At 39.2% G+C, this 19,325-nt stretch overlaps 2 protein-coding genes across 3 annotated transcripts in view; both read left to right on the forward strand.

Annotated features, from left to right (window-relative positions):
- Positions 1 to 401: 401 nt before the first annotated feature.
- zgc:136493 (uncharacterized protein LOC692276 homolog) lies at positions 402 to 11,495 on the forward strand. 2 transcript variants are annotated; one of them, XM_059022312.1, is made up of 6 exons: positions 402 to 754; positions 3,421 to 3,796; positions 5,024 to 5,189; positions 6,994 to 7,172; positions 7,655 to 7,751; positions 8,161 to 8,679. In XM_059022312.1, the coding sequence occupies exons 1-6, from the start codon at positions 683 to 685 to the stop codon at positions 8,231 to 8,233; spliced, it is 963 nt and encodes a 320-aa protein (XP_058878295.1). In that variant the 5' UTR covers positions 402 to 682; the 3' UTR covers positions 8,234 to 8,679. The 2 variants fall into 2 exon arrangements, with proteins under 2 accessions (XP_058878295.1, XP_033855499.3); XM_033999608.3 differs by lacking the exon at positions 8,161 to 8,679 and adding an exon at positions 10,328 to 11,495 and having other exon boundaries at positions 406 to 754.
- Positions 11,496 to 17,787: 6,292 nt separating this feature from the next.
- Positions 17,788 to 19,325, forward strand: part of LOC117399582 (partitioning defective 6 homolog gamma-like) — a 62,207-nt gene continuing 60,669 nt past the window's right edge. The window contains exon 1 of the mRNA XM_033998867.3: positions 17,788 to 18,157. Coding sequence (XP_033854758.3) covers positions 18,086 to 18,157 — 72 coding nt within the window. The 5' untranslated portion in view covers positions 17,788 to 18,085. The remainder of the gene's footprint in view (positions 18,158 to 19,325) is intronic.

The following is a 19,325-nucleotide window of genomic DNA, read 5'->3' on the forward strand; positions in this document are numbered from 1 at the left end:
ATCTAAACTGGCGAATTCGTCTTTAACAATAACAGGTTTTCGATCACCCTCCGCTCCGTCTAAATCCACCCAAAAAGTCTCTCCGAGCCTGCTGACGTCAGCTCCCATCGTCCTCATCCCTCAGGGCTAAACCAACCCTCGAAGACGAGGAGGAGAGAGGGGGGGGGGGAACTGGCTAATTCCCTGTAACAAAAGAACTTCCTCAATTAACTTCCATAAACAATGACACAGCCTCCCTATACACCCACACACTCACCCCCTAAACTACGGTCCCCAAACGACCTTCCCACCCTGCATTCACACCCTTATACCCTCCCCGTATACATTCTCTTAATGGCGTGGCCGGGCACACAACGCAGGGAATGAACAGATAACAACGCATTTACAATACTGCATCCCAGCGACTCTAGTCCAGCTCTCGCAAAAGCCAGGATCGCTACAATATATTGAAAGGCTTCGTTTAGCCACTTTCTTTTGAGACGTTGGCTCTCTTTGGTTACAATACACAGTTAGAATCATACTGAAAATAAAAACCATCATGAAAAAACATATAAATATATTGAGCCAGATAAATTTGCATCAGTACCAGTAAAAACTGACCAAGACAGTAGTTAAAAATCTAAACGTAGAGCCCTGCGGTGTCACGCGCTGTCCAGTGTGGGTGGAGTTTAAGATCGACAGTATGTTTCTATCAGTCAGAAGAATTCCTTTACTGTTGCAGAACAGAAAGATTAACGCTGCAAGTCAGATACTGGTAAGTAGTTCAAATGTTTGCATTTCAGTTAATGTGGACGGTAATGTATAGTATCAGGTTACACTGGTGATGGAGATGTTTTTAATTTTATAATTTCGACTGTTGAACTTGTTCCTAAGGACCGACCACTTTCACTGACACAACTGTTTGGATTTGCATATTGAGTCGCAGTAATGTTTGTGTCTTTCTATACATTTTCAATGTACATCATCATATGGAAGGAGGCGCAAATGGATGGAGACACAGATGGATCACATTAGTTTACTGTAAAGCTACGTCTTAGTTGGTGCTTATCTTGGCGAGAGCCGAGTTCAAATTAGCATGAAGTTTTAAGATCTACTCTCGTGTAATTGAAATCATGAAGATGTGGATACGTCCAGTGACTGCTGTGAATAGTGCAGCTGGCAACAAGGGAAAGACCTTGCGACAGCCTGGAGAGACAGCTGACAGGAGGAAAGAGACCCCATTGCAAAGAGGGGTTTATAACCTATCTAGGGATACCTCGATATTTAGTGAGCAAGGCGTAAGGGAGGTAAATTGGGCACCAAAGACGAGCCCCCATGCGTTCTCTATTGATTATAATGGGCTACACTTTGGGGTGCTGCTGATCGTGGGGTACGGCTTGCTCACTAAAATGTTTAGTGTTTTTGCAAAGAGGAGACGATAACCTATCTAGGGATACTTTGATATTTAGTGAGCAAGGCGTCTAAGGAGGGTAAATCCGGCGAAACAAGCGGGTAGTATAGGATACCGCTATGTTGCTGATACAGATTTGTTATTAATATTTTCGTGTTTTTTTTTAAAAGAAGGAGCGATTCTTTTTTAAATAGTAGCAATATATGAATTGAGCAAGATGTGTAAGTGAGTTAAAACACACAGAAAAAGGACACGCTGCTTTGTCAACTACATCGCAAATAAGGAACCGGAAATAAGTAACCAACTTTCAGGTGGTGCCCAGACAGACGCTTGTTAAAAACTGTACAATGAGCCAACAACTGAATGTTTAACTTAAATACTGTACTATATTGTATAATAAAGTTGGTACTTACACACTCCCTGTATTTTCTGCAAATGTGATTTTTTTTCCAATGTCAGTGATGAATCATGATGATTGGAGGCAATTCACATCATTCAACATGAACAATTCTACAAAAAAAAACAGGTTTAAAAAAAATAAAAAGAAAGAGGTTATAGCAATCCCATCAGCCAACCGGAGCCACTGTAATTTTAATAAATTCCCAGGTATGTTGATACTACAGCGAATACGTTGGGTTTTGTCAGTCTGATTTTTATTTATATTTTTTTCTGATCAAATTTCTAACAATGCCGTTGTTTCCCCCATTGGCCATATCACTCATCTGGACATTTCTACCACCGGTTTGTGTATGCAGTAACTATACGCTACTGTACAGCCAAATCTACCGGGTTCGTTTCCTGTTTGCAAAACAACCGAGACCTTCCAATGTTCACATTCACGTTTTTCAAGCAAACCAAACTCAGATCTTTTGCCAAACGGATTGAGACTACCTCTTCTAGTGGTCTCAGTTCGGTTCGGTTCGTTTGCCAATCAAACTTTGATGTTCACACTGTTCTCCAAACGAACCGAACCGTACTGAGTACGAAAAAAGCGCCAGTGTGAACAGGCCCATATTTTTACTTACTTTTTCATGGTCAAATCAATGAAAATTAAAATTCATCTTTTGTGTTACCGGTACAGTGAGTGTTCATAATTAGAGAATACTAACTCGCAAATCAATGACATGTCAAAATTTACTACATAGCATGCAGTCTTTCATATGGTGAAATGGCATTTTTTTGCGAGTTTGTATGTAGGAGCTAGGAACTGTTAATTGAGTAGAATGTAGCGAACGCCTACCTAACTTCACCAGGGTATAGTACCCTACCCATTTATGTTGATAATTGCAACATGATATTATTTTTAGAGGGTCAAGATTTGAACTCTGGACTGCAGAAATAAAACTTGTAACACTGGCAATTTATTAAACTGGTTAACCATTTACAAAGCAATAGCTGATAGATTAAACTTATTTGTTCTGTTTAAATTAAATAGCTAATCCTATTTGCAAGTCATATCTACGTTTAAGCCTTTGGGTGGATTTGATAATTACCGTATTCATACTTTCTACTGCTGTTGGTCTCTACGGATTCATGACTATCAGATATCAACGAATCATATTATTTTATCAATCTCAATGTTAAAAAAAAACCTCTTCATTACTCATTTTCAATTTTGCACTATAATGTGATTCCAGGCTTTTGTAGTTTAACCGTGCACTTTCCTGTGCTTGGAATACAGGCATTATTTGTTTGTAGTTTTAGCTGGTGGCACACAAGCTTCCTCCCACCTTGATGCTTTCTGGAATTAAACAGCCATTCTCCTGCTATTACTTGAAGCAGCTGGGTTTGTAGTTACCTAAGCTTTGTTTTAGCTCAGGGAAGCAAAACAACAATATAAACAAAGAAGGAACAGGAAATAAGTGTTTTTATAGATTCATAACAACAAAACACTATACATTTTTTCAACGTGGGTAACTTCTTAAATATGTAAAAGAAATAACTTTCAAAACCGCTACAGGCTCAACACCTTTATGTTTGGTGAATTGAACCAAATGTTTAATATTTTCTGTAATGTGTTTTGTTTTCAGGCAATGGAAAAGCCATATGTTTTAGCTAGTAAACCAGGAGGGAGAGATGGGATCTTTGAAGAGTTTGCAGCCATCATTGAGAAACACTTCACAATCGTCTGTAATGAAGAATTCGTTAAAAGCAATAAACAATTTGCAGACAAGATCGAAGCAGTGTTTGTGTGGTCCTGCTTGCCTAACACTGACCGAGGCCTTCTGCAGTCCTTGCCCAATTTGAAGGTGGTTGTAAATGGTGGTGTTGGAGTGGACCATCTGGATATACCACTGATCTCTAGCTTTGGGGTGAAAGTTGCCAACACTCCCAATGTGGTGGACAATGCAACAGCAGATTTGGGTATGACATTATTGCTGGCCTCTGCTCGGAGGCTTGTAGATGGTAAGATTTCATTAAATAAAATTGTTTGTTTGTTGTATTCACATCTCCTAATGTAAACCTTCTTACACAATTAGAACACTGGTACCATGACACATGGCATATTGTACTCTGGGTTTAGACTTGCCTGTAATCCACAGGTGAAGAAACAGCACACATCCATAAACAACATTAATCTGAACAACCACCGCACATTTTAATAAGAATTAGTTCATTTCTATCCCAAAAACATGCCCATTTTCCACCAGACAAAGCTTTCCATTGAAAACATGACATCCTAGACACGAAAAGCATGTAGTCTGATTCATTTTATTGGTTTGGTTTGGAGGTTTAGTTTGGCTGGATATTTTTTGTACCAGGATAATATTAAATTAAATGCAGGGCACGTTTAACATAAGCACTGACTTGACTGGAGGTGGGTGCATGTTACCCATGTGTTTGGAAGCACTTTCCTTTGTTGTTGGGCGCGACTCATGAGCCTGAATCCCAAAAGGGCACTGTGACAGGATGACGTCACTGGTCAGGCTGTAGTAACCAGGAAGAGACTCAGGAGGCAGAGAAGGCAAGTTTAAGAGCTGGTGTGCACGTTTGAATACATAAATTAAAATGGTACAAACACTTAACAGAACACAGCTGACAAAATAAACAGCACAAAAACTCACGAAACGTAAACGGACAGGATGAGATGGCACGGAAAACCGACGATCCTTCACCTCTCACCAACATCAGCATTTTAACACACTAACCCCTTTCACAACCCGTGATCACTATATTTATAAATCACGTGTGGGGAGGATTTTAATTCCCTCCCTGCCACACTGCCACAGGCACTTACAAAAACAAGTCACGTTTCTACACTTTTATTAGAAGTACAACAAACCTTTTTGGTTTGTTTGCTTTTTATACCTTTTAATAAAATACACAAGCTTTCATGACTACAAAGGCCTCTTCTTCAGGTGAGACGTGGAAACTGAAGTAAAGAAAGTTCATCTTTCACATCAGTTCAGCTTTGAAGGGCAGTACCTTGGTTTCCACTTCTGATCTAAGGAAGATACCTGAATTCTTGGAAGCTAATGTATTTTAAATACATGTTCAGCTGATGCTAATAAAAGGTTTCACCAAAAAAGAAAGGTTTTTGTACTTCTGGTATATGGGCCAGCACAGCTTATCTTATTCTATACTTCTATTAGTAAGGGAATTCATTTTTTATGACCATTTTGTTGTTGGCAGGTTATAAGATTGCCATGGCCCCTTCACATGTACCTCAGAGTTTTATGGGCTGTGAAGTCAGTGGTGCTACTCTTGGTATTGTGGGGATGGGCAGGATTGGATACAAGATTGCCCAGAGAGCGCGAGGATTTGATATGAAAGTTTTGTATCATAATCGAAACAGAAGGTAAGATGCAGTCCATTAATCATACAAGCAGATAAATCCATGATAAAAGCATGTGTCATCTTATTTGTGTGTTTCATTTTAACACGTCTGGCATGCAAATAAACTGGACCCTATTCACAGAATTCTTTTTTTTTTCCCCATGGGATTAAATAAAGTTTTTATTCATTACATTTTTTCTGCAATTCTAAATAGTTACTTTTGCAATTACTTAAATACTACTTCTTTTAATAATTGTGTACACAAATCTTTTCTCTTTTTTTAACCTGATTTCAGAAGTTGCTCTTCAGTTCTATTTTACAGCCGTAGACATATTAACAAATCCTAGATCAGCCAAAGTATTTTTGTTAACAAGGCACTTTGTAACAGCATTAATTGGAGCTCACATGGAATGCGGAAAGGGGTGCAATTTGTCAACACATACCTGTGCTTCAATATAAATTTGCATCCCTTAGAAAATAAAAAACAATGCCAATCCAAATAGCTTTGTTATCAAAGTTTCAAAGTCCTGTAGAGGGGGGCACGTTTACACCAACTGTCTGTCATCTCTCTCAGGCATCGATTGTACAAGTCAACAGGGGCTGCCCAATAGTGGTAGCCTAGTACTGTGTATGAAAGATGCCTTTTTTTTTTATTATTTAAAAACTCGCAGAATAAAATAATTTTCTGTACTGTAGGAGGCAGTAAGCAGGCTACTGTATAGAATGCAGTATATATATATATATATATATATATATATATATATATATATATATATATATATATATATATATATATATATATATATATATATATATATATATATATATACTGCATTCTATACAATAGTCTGCTAGAAGTGGTACATCTTTTCTGTCCCAGCTCACCTGTAACTCTGAGCACTTTATACTGCAAGTCAACAGGAGCTGTGCATGGTAGCCTATACAGTATATGAAAGACATGCCTTTGGTGCTCCCTGAAGTGGAAAAAATGACTAATATTTTGTTCAATACTGTACTGTTTCAGGTAATAAGCAGCATATGTTAAGGAATGCAGTTATCAAATACAGTGCTGGAAACTAATGTATTATACACACATACAGCAGTTTCATGAAAATAAATATTTCTGGATAAATCAATCATTTTAGAGGCGATACACTGTTTCTACATCTCCCAGAACTCTCAAATATTCTGCCAGTAAGCAGGAGCTGTTTTGTAACCCTCGGAAGGCAGAAAGGTGTGCAGATGTATCATGTGCACTTGGAAGAAGGGTTACTTCTGTTTCCTCAGTCGGACAAAGGTGTTCTTATTGTCAAAATAAAGGTAAGCGATTAAAGTTGAATCACATGTAAGGGTATGCTGTGATCTTTGAAGTATGATAGGTTCATTTTAAACAAGCTCTGGTGCATTTGCACCCCTTGTCGCTGACGAGGGGTTAACACAGATACTGTGGCTGATCAAGCCTGTGTAATATTTGACTGGAACTTAAGAACAGCTTCTGAACTCAGGTGGAAGCACCTTAAACACCACTCAGAGTGATGCAGGCATCGTAAGTATAGGTAAGTAAGGAGACAGTGAATCCACGATGAGCATGTTCCTTTAACATTTAGAAGATTTTCTTCGACTTTAATAGTATAAATCTCAAATGTGAAATCAACCAATCGCCTTTAAGGGTGTGTCAGAATTCCACTTCATCTTGTCCTGTATATAGATGTTGCATATACAATGTATTAACTTCTTGTGTTTTGTAACTTTTGGGCCACAGAATATAAAATAATGCACAAGTAAAAAAGACACCATTAACAGTACAAGTGATTTTCTGCCGTTAGGACAGAAGAAGAGGAGAACACTGTGGGAGCCCAGTACTGCGAAAAGATTGACGACCTTCTTCGAGAGTCTGACTTTGTGATGCTGGCAGTTAATCTGTCACCACAGACACACAAGCTAATTGGAAAAAGAGAACTGAACCTAATGAAACCCACTGGCACTCTTGTTAACATCAGCAGAGGTCTGTCTGCACATAGAGCTACGCCTGCAAGGATGATTAATAGAAAAATATACTTCTTACCTTTTATTGTTCTGTGTCTCCTTAAATTATTTGGTGATGTTATTTAAAGTGATACTTATATCATCTACATTTTTTGGAATATTCTATTTTCTGACCATGAATGATATAGACCATATGTTTTAAGATTGTAGGGTGTATTCAATTGATAAAAACCGTGGCAGATATAAATACTACCATTGTTTAAATATTAAATCAAGACCAGACCCTTCATTTTAAAGTTGGCGCACAGATGTTTTACAATATATTTTTAGTTAAGTTTCATTATCGGTGTTGTCTTACAAACAAACAAAAAAAGAGAATATTGTTGCAGGGAGATGTTCTTTATATAACTCTGATCTACTTTTTTTGACTTGTTTGTTGCTTATTAGACACTGGATCTGTACAAACAGTATACTCTACTCAATTTTGTTTTGTTACTAAAGGTCTTGTTGTGGACCAGGATGCTCTCGTGGAAGCTCTTCAGAAGGGAGTGATTCACGCTGCAGCTCTAGATGTGACATATCCAGAACCCCTTCCCAGGTTAGGACTTTTTTTTTTTTTTGTTACAATTTTCACAAAGTTGCATGAGGCTTCCCCCAAATGTCAAATGGTAACCGATTACAGAATTCACAAGAGTTTTGCACATAATAGGGTAGATGTAAGGATTACAAAAGTGATTTGCGGGTGCAAAACCCTCATAGTGCTGCCGTAAATTATGTTTAGCGGCCATTATGTCTGATTTTAACGGCTGCTAAAAATGAGGTATATGTAAAGAATGGTGTTCACCTGGCTTTCTACACCTGCTATCAAATTTGCACTTTGCCATCATTAATCTATTAAAATTATATTGAAATGCATTCAAATGAAGAAAAGAGCATGGAATTGAGCAGAAATCTGGGTACTAAGCGGGCAGAAACATTATAATGTAAGAATTTTGCCTTGCACTTAGGCAATTGCTGACCCTCGAAAGACATTACACCTCCTTTTACAAGGTGCAAACCATTGTAGAAGCTAGTAACTAAGAGCTGTTTAAAAGCACACACCTGTAGAGACCTGTCATTGGCTTCAGGATGGTGCTGTGCTACACTTCCTGGTGCGGCAACACTTGGCTCTTGTTGAGGAGAGACAGGAACATGTTCAGAGGAGAAGGGCAAGACGAAGAAGACCCAGCCTATTCAATCCCAGGGTCACTTTGTTTGGGATGCCGGAGGATGCAGATACTCGCATAACTGATGTTGGCGGAGGCTTTTCCAGGCCGCTCTGTTTTTCCTGCTGAGTGACCTCAGCCGTAAGAACTCTCGGCTCCTTCTCAGAAAACGTTTCTTTTTTTTTTTTCCTGTGATATATATTTTTTTGCTTTGTATTTTCGTGCTCCACAAATGTCATACAGCGACTACTGCTCTCTGTACTTTTAACTCTGCAAGTGTGGCCGCTAAATAAACCGATGTGCTCTTTGAGACCCTCATAATTGCGGATCATTATTTGTACGTGTTGAGTAATTTGCATCGCTCTTAAGCTTACATAGGGCGCAGTGCAAAATAATTGCCAGCACAATGCAATTTGAATTTTGCATCCACAATTATTTGCACTGCGCCTATACTTGCATCTACCCCAATATGTCTGACCTGTCTTTGTTCTCATAAGAGGAATTTTTTGTTTACATTCAGTGTTCCTTAAAATGTAAGTAGGGTTCTTTTCTTCCTTTTCGAATTTTAATTTTTTTTTCTGAATTTCCCTAGAATTTTTCGCTGTTTATTTTTACAGTTGAAAACCAGCAGAAAATCTCAACACTGATCGCTTTGGTACTGTTCCACATTATTGTTGTGTATTCAACCTCTCAAAGAATCTCAATGAAATCCAACAGTTAAACACACTTTAAAGTTGTGTTATCTTCCGTAATCACCACTGTAATCCTCAATACTTTTCATATGTGGGTGTAATATAAACTAAAATTTGGGCAGCTTTAGCCTTAGCCATTTAAAAAAAAAACAGTTGTTTCAAATGAATTGTACCTTTACACAAAACACAGAATCATGCCACAAACATATTTCCTTGCAGTCAGAATGATACATGTAAGGGTTTACAGAATAATATTAGGCTAATGCAGTCATCACTGCTTAAAACGTTGTATAGAAAAAAACACCCTTTCATACGGTATTACATAAATTAAATGCAGGTAAGGTTTACACACATATTACAGCCCTGTTTCAAAAACAGCTGTTTCATACATTGTTTACATTCAGAATAATGCCACGACTCAACGATGTTTTGCTATTGCAAGAACTATGTACCAAAAAATGTAAATAAATTATGAGCAGCTTTTCACTCAAACTAGTTTGTTTTTTTGTTTTGAAGTAGTATTATTCCCAGTGTTGCGCTCATCACGGTTCAAACTTTGCAAAATACAATGGTACATAGGGCTAAACAAACTAAAATACTTTGACGGGGAATACAGTCCATGATCACCGTAATCTTGTCCCCTAATATGGTAATTATGCCCTGCACTAAGATAGCCGACTTCCGTGTCTGCCCCTCTCTCCAAGCCAGCCCGTCTCGGTACAGGCGTGCGAGTACCTCTGCTTAGCGCCCTCTTGGGTCGGGAGGGAGATTTGCAGCTCCGATCCTCTCGCTGCCTGTCACAGACTGGTTTTATGTGGTGATGTGATGTTTCAGTGATTATTTTCTTATATAAGCTATGAAGAGTTGTGTGCAACTATTCAGTAGAAAACAGTAGAAATGCTAGACTGTATTTTACTGAGGGGTTTTAATCAATTAAAATTATTGAACAATCACATTTGTTTAATCAAGTGATTTACAATGACTTCTACTATTACCAGGTTAGATATAGCAACACTTATTTGATATATTAACATTCCACTCTAAAATATAAAACAAAGAGCCCTTGCAGTAAACCCAAGCCTCCAGAGGGAACATGCTTGGGGTTTGATCTTGTACCCAACTGGGGTAATCCACAGCTGAAAGAGCTTTTTAAGGGCATTGGAGAGTCACCCTGGATCACGACATCCACCTGTCCATGATTATAAAAGGATTACCCCTATAAAAGTGACTGAAACTAAATGGTTGTGTTTTAATATGCTGTTTTTTGGTATCCACAGAGACCATCCATTGCTGAAGCTTCAGAACGTCCTTATACTGCCTCACATAGGAACCAGCACTTATCAGACTACCCAAAACATGGTGGAGAGAATGGTTACCAACGCTCTGGCAGCTCTCAGTGGTAGCCCAGTACCTGATGAGGTGAAGCCCTAAAGAAAGATATAAAATAAATAAAACACATTGCCATACAAGCAGTTGATCGGATTTGTATTTTTGATCATAGTTTTAATAAATGTTTGTACAATTTAATAATGTTTGTACAATTGTGATGGGGTACACCCCGCCTCTGTGTGTATTTTGTAGTTAGTTTTAGTGCTTCACTGTATAGTGTGTAAAAACATGATGTTTTGTTAATATTGTTTGCAGCCTAGATGGGGTTAAAATGCCCCATCCATTATTGACAAACTGGCTGTTGACCACGCATATGAGAAAACCTGTGCCGAATGTGGTCGAGGGGTAATTAATAGCTAGTTAATCCCTCAGCCACAATATAATGTCTGTTCTTCAGACAGCACCTGTAGAACTCCTATTTTCCCTCTGGACACTTTATCACTCTTCCTTAATGCGCTTTACTTGCTCTTATCTGCTCCCTGTTTTACTGCATTTAATCCTGTACTTCAGAGTACTGTAATCTGTCACAAGTGTTATTTAATCTGTAGTATTTTGTATTTAATTATATCCTGATGTAACTATCACTGACACTGTTATCTGCTCTGTTATTGAATCGTATTTTGTCATATACTTGTACTTGTTAGAACCGAAGTCATTGTATTTTATCTTGCTCTTAATTGTATTAATACTTGTACTGTGATTCTTGAAATGTATTTTTGTTTACGACTGTAAGTCACCCTGGATAAGGGCATCTGCTAAGAAATAAATAATAATAATAATAATAATAATAATAATAATAATAATAATCCTGCAGTTTTGGCTGAACATGGTTAGTGTGTTTGGAGGTGGAACGAGAGTCGGGAGGTAAAGCAAAGTAAAGCTTATTAAATATACAATTCCTATGCGTCCTGGTTATACACCAGCACGATACTTGTTTGTTTTGTTCTGTGTCTGTATTGTTTGTTTATTTTGGCCATTGTGCTGTTTTGTTTTGTATCAGTGTTTTGTTTTGTCTAAATCTTTTATTTGTTTATTACATCTACGCATCAGTGCTTACATACCACAGTCCGGAGTGTCAATTATTTCGTGGTCTAACTTCACTCGCAAGCCATCTTGCCACAACACTCAGGAGCTCATCACATTGAAGTCAATACCCTAGATAAGGGGAAATGTATCCTTATGTGTTATGCTTAAACTTAATACTTAAGGTGTTTTCTATCTACAGAAAGAGAGAGTAGTGAATGGAGACACTATTTGGCAGTGACAGTATTGCCAAATAGTGTCACGTCGTTATTATTGAAATCTACGGTAACTGCCTATGTTGGGTAATCAAAAAACATTAAACCGTAACTGTTTTTCCAGAGGATCATTTTTGTAGCCTTGTACAGTAGGCCACACAGCTACCACATAAACGTCGTTATTAGGAGGTCTGAGGGGGGATGGAGGCTGTGTGGTCCAGTGGTTAAAGAAATGGGCTTGTAACCAGGAGGTCCCCAGTTCAAATCCCACCTCAGCCACTGACTCATTGTGTGACCCTGAGCAAGTCACTTAACCTCCCTGTGCTCCGTCTTTCGGGTGAGACGTAATTGTAAGTGACTCTGTAGCTGATGCATAGTTCACCCACCCTAGTCTCTGTAAGTCGCCTTAAAGTCGTCTGCTAAATAAACAAATAATAATAATAGGGGAGGGTCAGAGCCTTTTAATAGGGTCTCATCAGTGGAAAACTAGAATCCACCACTGTTAGGAGTCATACTTTGGTGGTTATTGGCATAAGGCACTCCATTTTTGTTGACATGAGACGAGGGCTTGCACTCCACAGGTTGGGAAGCTGAAAGTGCAAGGGGATAAGCTGGTGAATATACCGGTTGGGAGCATGACTATGGTCCAGGCTACTTGCTTTCAAGGCGGTAGTGTAGTGCCTTGAACCGCAATGGTGGAACCTTTAGGGCCGGAAGAGTGTATGCTGTCTACCGGACTCCTCCTACCTACTGCTATGGTACAAGTAGTACAGGGGCAAGTACAGGGGCAAGTACAGGTACAGGTGGTGAATGTGGCAGTGGGGGTGGCATATCTGCACCCCCGGGCGGCATTGGGGATAGCCCATCCAGTGGAGGTAGTACGTGAACCAGGCCAGGGGGTCCAGATTATTGAGCAGGCCGGGGTTCCAGAGCATGTGGGCTTAGTAAACATTCAGACCATAGCTGATAACACTGGGGAGGTCCACTCAGATTTGGACAGTTTCCAGTTTCCACGGCTGGGTATTGGAGAACAGTGTAGAGTTCAGAAACTACTACAGGAGTACAGGGATGTATTTTCTAAAGGGGAGGGTAATATTGGGTGCACCACAACTATTACCCATGAAATTCCCTTGATGGATACTGTGGCAGTCTGCCAGCGTTACCGCAGAATACCCCCGTCACAATATGAGGCTGTAAAAGCCCATATTAAGCAGCTGTTGGATAGTCAGGTTATCCGTGGGAATAGTAGCCCCTATGCATCTCCTATCGTTCTAGCCCAGAAAAAATATGGCAGTCTTTGGTTGTCCATTGACTACCGCCAGCGTAATGCTCGGACCCGGAAGGATGCCTACACCCTGCCCCGTATTGAGGAATCTCTGGAAGCCCTTGGAGGAGCTCGGTGCTTCTCAACTCTTGACTTGGCTGGATATAATCAGGTCCCAGTAGTGGAACCAGACAGGTACAAGACTGCCTTTTGCACTCCTTTTAGATTTTTGAGTTTAACAGGCTGCCCTTTGGATTGTGCAATGCCCCTGGAACATTCCAGCATCTGATGGAACACCTGTTTGGGGATCAGAGCTTTCAATCGCTACTCTTGTACCTGGATGATGTCATTGTCTTTTCTTCTACTGTGGACCAGCACTTGGGGCGGTTAGAGATGGTGCTTAGAAGTCTACAACATCAAGGTCTGAAAGCCAACCTGAGTAAGTGCTGTTTATTTAATTCTGAAGTGCATTATTTAGGACGTGTAGTCTCCAGGAAAAGGGTAGCTACTGATCCTGGTAAGATCAAGGTGGTAGCAGAATGGAAACCACTACAGTCTCAGGTGGCTCCATTCATTTCTGGGATTCTGTAGCGATTAGCACAGGTTCGTGGAAGGGTTAGCGAAGTTTGCAACACCGCTCCACCACCTGGTGGCAGAACTATCTGGGACGAATAAGAAGGGAAGACAGGGGTGCAGGGCAATCACTGTAAACAACTGGACCCAGGAGAGTGAAGAGTGTCTTCAGGCACTAAAAGAGAAGCTTGTATCGTCTCGTGTTGGCTTATGCTGACTTTTCTAAACCTTTTGTCCTAGAGACTGATGCAAGCCATCAAGGGCTGGGAGCTGTATTATCGCAAGAACAGGATGGAAGGCTATGTCCTATTGCATTTCCCCAAAGGAATTATATTGTGGAACCTGATTAAGGGAGGTGCTAACTCTCCATTTAAGTTAGCTGGCATAGTCATCAATTGAAGCAAACCAGTACCGCACCTTGCCACAATAATAACAATAATAATAATATGCTTCGTCTCCGGGCTTCCCTGGGCACAACCGGGTGCCTCTGGGCTTCCCAGGGCACCTCCGGGTGTCTCCAGGCGCCTCTGGACGGGTTTTAGGATGACCAGACAGGGGTCTGTTAAGCACCGCAGGGCTACAGCAAGAGCTGAAAATCAGGGTTTCATGCTTCTCCTAAACTGTAAACCGTCCTCCCTTTAGGTTTTGCATTATCAAGGGTATGCAGTGGTATTTTCTGCACAAAAGGCTTTGGTTAATTTGAAAAGTTTGTTTCTCCTTTAAAGCTGCTCCCTCCACTTTCATTAAATTGTTTGGGATATTGCTCTGCTAGCTGCTTAGAGCTTAATGTTTGCAGTTTTTTTTGTAGTTCTGTGTCAGTGTTCACCTTTATTTGACGTAAAAAAAAAGATGTAAATTGTGTTGTATTATAATTTTACTAATTGTCTTAATATGAATATACATATATATATATATATACAGTGCCTTCAGTTTTTTATTTTTCTTAAAAATATTTCCCAACATAAAATCAATGTCACCCTACAATAATTGATTTTGAGTTTCAGTGTTTTAAAATAAAATATCAAACAGAATGAAATTTCAATGTACCATTTGTAATTCAGTAATATGAGAGAATTGGTCAGGGGTCTGAATACTTTTGCAAGGCACTGTATATATATATATATATATATATATATACACACATTGAGTCGGATTGTTTTATCAAGTTCTGTCAAATCAAGTTCTGTGTAATTTGCTTTTTGCCTGTGAATTTAATGTTTATGCATGGTAAAGGACAATGGTACTGGTATGGTAATGTAAGGCCCCAGGAGTTTAGCCTCTGCCATTTGATCCTAAGCCTCTCTAACACAGAAACAGACAATTGTGTGAAATACTGAGTTTCACTGGGGGTTAAGTTTATACCATATTTTACACCGAACTGCACCACATTCACCTTTTTGTAGTGAAACCTTATAACAACCCCTCAAAGGCCATACTAAAGTGGTCTGTTTATTAGGATGATTAACATGGATTGAACATGTTCATAACCATAGTCAGATGGTCACCGACAGGTGGTATTCTACATGTGGTCGTTAACACAGGTTTGACAGGTTTTAATGTTTGATAAAACCTGCTGTATTTTTTTTATTTTATTTCACAAGACACATATATACAAGACAGCAAAATAAGTCAACGTTTCATCAGGAGTATCTGACAACTTTTTTGTTAATTCTTTTTTTTAGCAAAACTGGAATTGCAGGTGTGTTAAACCCAGCAGATTCTAAGTTCTACCACTAGAGGGCGGGCAAACCCTGTTAAAAAAAGGGCAGTTTAAAAGGCACCTTTTTTTTCAGTTACCGAAAACTAAAACAAAAATGGCTACAAACGAAAAAAAAAAAAAATGTACTGGGTGACAGAGTTGGGTGGCTGCCAGTAGTCTTCTAGCCAAACATCACTGTAGTACAGTATGTTGTAATTTTTTGCTTAAACACGGAAATGAGTCTGGGAGAGAGCCCTATGTCTGATGTTCATTGCCAGATTGGTGTCAGATTTAAAGGCACCTGTGTACACAGTTATCAGATGTGTTGGGTTCTAGCATTAATAAAACCATTAGCCAAACCATTGATTGTTCTCAGATATATGTAAATAAAATACAATAGCTCGAGTCCAGAGAGGTCTCTTCTTCAGGTACACTCACTGGCCACAAAGAAGTCCATCAGTCTCAACAAGATGTCTGAAATGATTGTGGCCTATTCCCCTAGGAATATGGCCCCAAACTGGTCCAATGAGGGTGGCAGTAGATTTCAGACACAAATGCAGAGTTCATCCCACAGGTGCTCAACTGGATTCTGATTTTCTCTGACTACTTGAATCTATGGGCTACATATTTGTAAAGTTTGTAAGTTTATTTGTAAATGTATTTGGATTATGCAACCTGAAGTGTCTCTGTGAGACTGAGAGTCTATTATAAAAGTCAGTTAACATGTTTAGCATATATATTGTGACAGAAAGGACAGGATTAGTGCATCCCTTATAAAGTTTACCATACTGTAGTAAAGGCATAGCAAAGCCCAGAGAGATATGGTAAACCATATTAAGAAAACATGGCAAACGATGGTAAATGTTTATTATAACTAGGAAAAATGAGAAAACTACAAAATTACCATTCAAAAATACTCCTTGATACTAAGCTGTTCTTTCAAACTTTCTAGTTGTCGTTTTTTGTAGTTTTGCCCAAGGCTGTAGCAACTTGAATAAAAATAGCTATAGTATGTTACTGTTCCCAAAAGACTTGCAAAGTGGAAAGAAAGGAACCATATACAGCAGCAGCTGAATGGTTATTTATCATACAAATAAATTTACTGTATTACCTTTTTTTTTTTAAATGTGGCAATGGAAGCCAGTGTTCTACTATAACATGGGACAATTGATAATTTCTTATGTGCAGAGTACTATTGTGATTGAAGGTCTGGAATATGCAATTTCATGGATTTTACTGGTATTTTTATGCATTTAAGTGTTATATACTTTTGCTTGGAGCTAAATTCAGTTCTTAAAAAAAAAAGTTAGTGCTGATCCTGCTGAGTCTGAATTCACAGTCATTCTACGTGATGTGCTGTGAATGGTAGCCTTTGTGATGTTTATCAGAATGGTGCCATGTAGAAACTGAGTAATGGGGCCTAGTCACAAAACACTTTACTCCTGTGTGTAATTTAGCCTGCTCTGAGAAAAATATCAGTCTTACAAAACACAAACAATTAACAAGTTGGCAGTGCTTAAGAAACACCTAATTATACAACTGTGTTGTTTTGGTTCCCCTTTCAAAACATATACACTAAATTTGAATGAATTGAACAGGTTTCACTGATAGCATTAGCGTGGTGTTCAGAAACCTGTCTGACTTGATGCGGCAGAATTGTGAAAGTGGTTTGTCATCATTATTAGACCCTTTCAGCTGATGAACTAAAGAACTGACCCATCAGATGCTAATTACTCCCCTGTTGCCCGTGAGTTGTTCATTTATTATATTAGTCGGAGTGGACAGGTGTGTCAAATAACAAAAACAAAAACAAAGAGTGTTATGCCTGCAAAATGAAATCTGAATTTAAATCTTTCATCCCCTAGAAAAGAGGATATTTGGACATTCTACCATGTTGTTCCTTGTGGCTTTCTGTGGAACCCTTATTGTGTTTAGGCTCTGTAGAGAACCCTTATTTACAGAACAACAGAGGATTTGATACAGCTGGTTCTAGAACAATTTGATAAAAAAAATAATTCTAATTAGGGCTTCCAAATTGCATTCTTTTTTCATAGAATCCTTGGGTATCATCTTGAGCTTACTGTATTGAATCTTCTGTTGTTCAGTATATGAGAATGGTTCTTTAGAGGACCTTAACAAAACAAAGATTTGGGCAAAAGACAGATAGAACCAAATGATCCTGTACACATGGACCTCTGGGTTATTTTTTTGTGTAGAAAATAAAACACAATGTAACTTATCACAAGGAACAGGCAGGACCCCCCCGCCCCCCCGTTGTTTTTTTTTTTTTTTTTTTACCAAACTTCCAAATTCCATATATAAATTTCCCAAACCAGCACCAGTTACAATTTGTCAGCTTTTATATAAAACATCTGTTTAATAATATAAGTTGAGGTGGAGGGGCGTAAAACCGTTGGTTTCAATACACACACACACCCCTCCTTATGAATTCCAATCATATCTAACATCCCGTCTTAATGCAAGTTTTCACTGTGTTACCACGATCATATCTCTATTAGCTTTTTGTACCTGCCGTTTAAAAAAACTGGAGAAACCTGAAAAAACGCGTCCTCTGCTGTTGTGGAGGTCCAGTGAAGTCTCTCTTTCTCACACACAGAGATCCAGTTTCTTGGATAGTGTTTTGTATCCTGAGTGGGGTGCGGTGATGTCATTGTAAACTTCTCTCAGTCCCTATTCAGACGCTGCGCGTTCTACTCTTCATTCTGATTGTTGAACTCATTGAGAACGGTACCCATCCGGGAAGTGCAGTTTTAAAGAAACTTAACTTTGAGCATCGTAAACAACAAAACAATTCACTGACAGATCTACAACAAGCCCGGCTTTTTGGCGAGGGCGAGTGGGAACTTATAAAATGAACCGGAGTTTTAATAAATCTCAGACCTTGCGGTATTTGGACTTTACTGCGGTGGAAGTAAAAAGCAAGGTAAGGATAAAACTTTTTTTTTTGTTACATAATATTAATAAGTAACTTGTTTTACAGTTTCTCTGCTCATTGTAAAAGTATTAGTGTGCAAAATGGTTTTTAAAAACAGACGCGACTTTTTAAAGTAAATTCAACGCTTAATATTACTTGTAACGTTAGAAAAAAATGAGATGCATGCTTGAGACCCCACAATTTGAAAAAAAAATCTAGATTCAGAAAAAAATAACGTAAGGTTCTGTAATAAGAGAAGGAAGAAAACATCATTTTCCCACAAGTGCTTTTCAGTACTGTAACTAATGAACTGCAATAAAACTGTTGTTGTTGCCGTAGGGTTAAAACCCAGTATGTATGCTGTGTGAGTCAGACGTGGGGTTTAATTTTTTTTTTTTTTCTGCTTTGAAATTGAAATGCTCCTGTTTTAACTTGTTTATTATAGTGACTCATTGCTTCAGGCTTCTGTATCAGTTTCTTGGCTTTTTAGAACAAACGTGACCCAGCAGTATGCCTGATAAATAATCAGTGTCTGTGTTAAGTCTTTTGCGACTCAGTGTTGTACCGCGGCCATATACGTTTTGGGATAGGCTGGGTGGTTTTTAAATGTGCTGTAACGAACAGTGAAAGTAATTCTCTGTTTATTATAGCAAATTGCAGTAGCGACAGATAGCTCTCACCTTTTCAACCCCCGCATTCCCACAAACACTCATATTTATACTAACATACAAGGACATAAAATTCCCTGCTCCTGCCAGGTGCGCGGTGTTGCTACAAATGAAGTGCATACTGCAAGTGAACTAAGGGAGTCTGGTGCGTGACTTTAGATCCAACAAGTCCATCCTTACTCCTGGCCAAACACTAGCCCAGCCAGAGTGCAACCTCCAGGCCAAGCATGAGAAGTGCCAGAGTGCATCCAGTTGACTCCTGCATGGCTGTGCGGCAGGCTGTCAGAACAAGGGGCAGCTGATCGTCCCAGTCCTTTTGATGGGCAGCGGTAGTGATAGCGAGCTGTACTGCAAGAGTCCTGTTAAAGTGCTCCACAAGCCTATCGCTCTGCGGGTGAAGCAGTGCGGTTCGGGTCTTGTGGACCCCCAGCCAGCGGCACATCTCTGCAAACAGCTTGGATTCAAAATTGCGCCTCTGGTCAGAGTGGAGCTCTTGGGGGGGAACTCCG

The sequence above is a fragment of the Acipenser ruthenus genome, chromosome 4, assembly GCF_902713425.1.
Source record: "Acipenser ruthenus chromosome 4, fAciRut3.2 maternal haplotype, whole genome shotgun sequence".
Taxonomy (NCBI): domain Eukaryota; kingdom Metazoa; phylum Chordata; class Actinopteri; order Acipenseriformes; family Acipenseridae; genus Acipenser; species Acipenser ruthenus.